The sequence below is a fragment of the Lagopus leucura genome, unplaced genomic scaffold, assembly GCF_019238085.1.
Source record: "Lagopus leucura isolate 7727_CA_CO unplaced genomic scaffold, USGS_WTPT01 27971-0_obj-0_obj, whole genome shotgun sequence".
In the NCBI taxonomy this organism is placed as follows: domain Eukaryota; kingdom Metazoa; phylum Chordata; class Aves; order Galliformes; family Phasianidae; genus Lagopus; species Lagopus leucura.
In genome coordinates this window covers 1-797 of record NW_024969154.1, presented here as the reverse complement: position 1 = coordinate 797, position 797 = coordinate 1, and the positions used below count along the sequence as shown (strand labels likewise).

General features: G+C 60.4%; 1 protein-coding gene across 1 annotated transcript in view; it reads right to left on the bottom strand.

Moving 5' to 3' along the window:
- The window catches only part of LOC122194032 (myosin light chain kinase, smooth muscle-like), a 1,049-nt gene extending 266 nt beyond the window's left edge, over nucleotides 1–783 (bottom strand). Inside the window, exon 1 of the mRNA XM_042894942.1 lies at nucleotides 686–783. Within this exon, the coding sequence (XP_042750876.1) occupies nucleotides 686–780 (95 nt within the window). The 5' untranslated portion in view covers nucleotides 781–783. The remainder of the gene's footprint in view (nucleotides 1–685) is intronic.
- Nucleotides 784–797: the final 14 nt, after the last annotated feature.

The following is a 797-nucleotide window of genomic DNA, read 5'->3' as shown; positions in this document are numbered from 1 at the left end:
AGTGCCCTAAATGGGGCTGAGGACCCCCAAACGTGCCCTAAATGGGGCTGGGGGTCCCAATGTGGGGCTGAGGACCCCCCAAAAGTGCCCTAAATGGGGCCGAGGACCCCCAACAGGGAGGGGGACCCCCAAACGTGCCCTAAATGGGGCTGGGGAACCCCACACGGGGCTGAGGACCCCCAAAAGTGCCCTAAATGGGTCTGGGGATCCCAATATGGGGCTGAGGACCCCCCAAAAATGCCCTAAATGGGGCTGAGGACCCACAAACGCACCCTAAATGGGTCTGGGGGTCCCCACGTGGGGCTGAGGACCCCCCAAATTGCCATAAATGGGGCCGAGGACCCCCAAACATGCCCTAAATGGGTTTGGGGATCCCAACATGGGGCTGAGGACCCCCAAAATGGAGGGGGACCCCCAAACGTGCCCTAAATGGGTCTGTGGATCCCCACATTGGGGCTGAGGACCCCCCAAAATACCCCAAATAGTGTTTGTCCCCCCCCCCCGAAAAAGAGGCAGGCGGTTGTGGGGCTGCAGACCCATCACCTCTTTATTGCTGCGTTCTCCACCCCACAGCTGACCCCAAAAAGAGGGGGTTCATTCCTCCTCAGAGCCCTGCCCGGGTTTGGGGTCTTCTATGGGATTTGGGTCCCCTGTGGAGTTGGAGTCATCTGTGGGTTCTGGTGACCCTACAGCATTGGGGTCCTCCATGGGTTTGGGGTCCTCCATGGGGTTGGGGTCCTCCATGGGGTCGGGTGACCCTACAGCATTGGGGTCCTCCATGGGTTTGGGTGACCCTA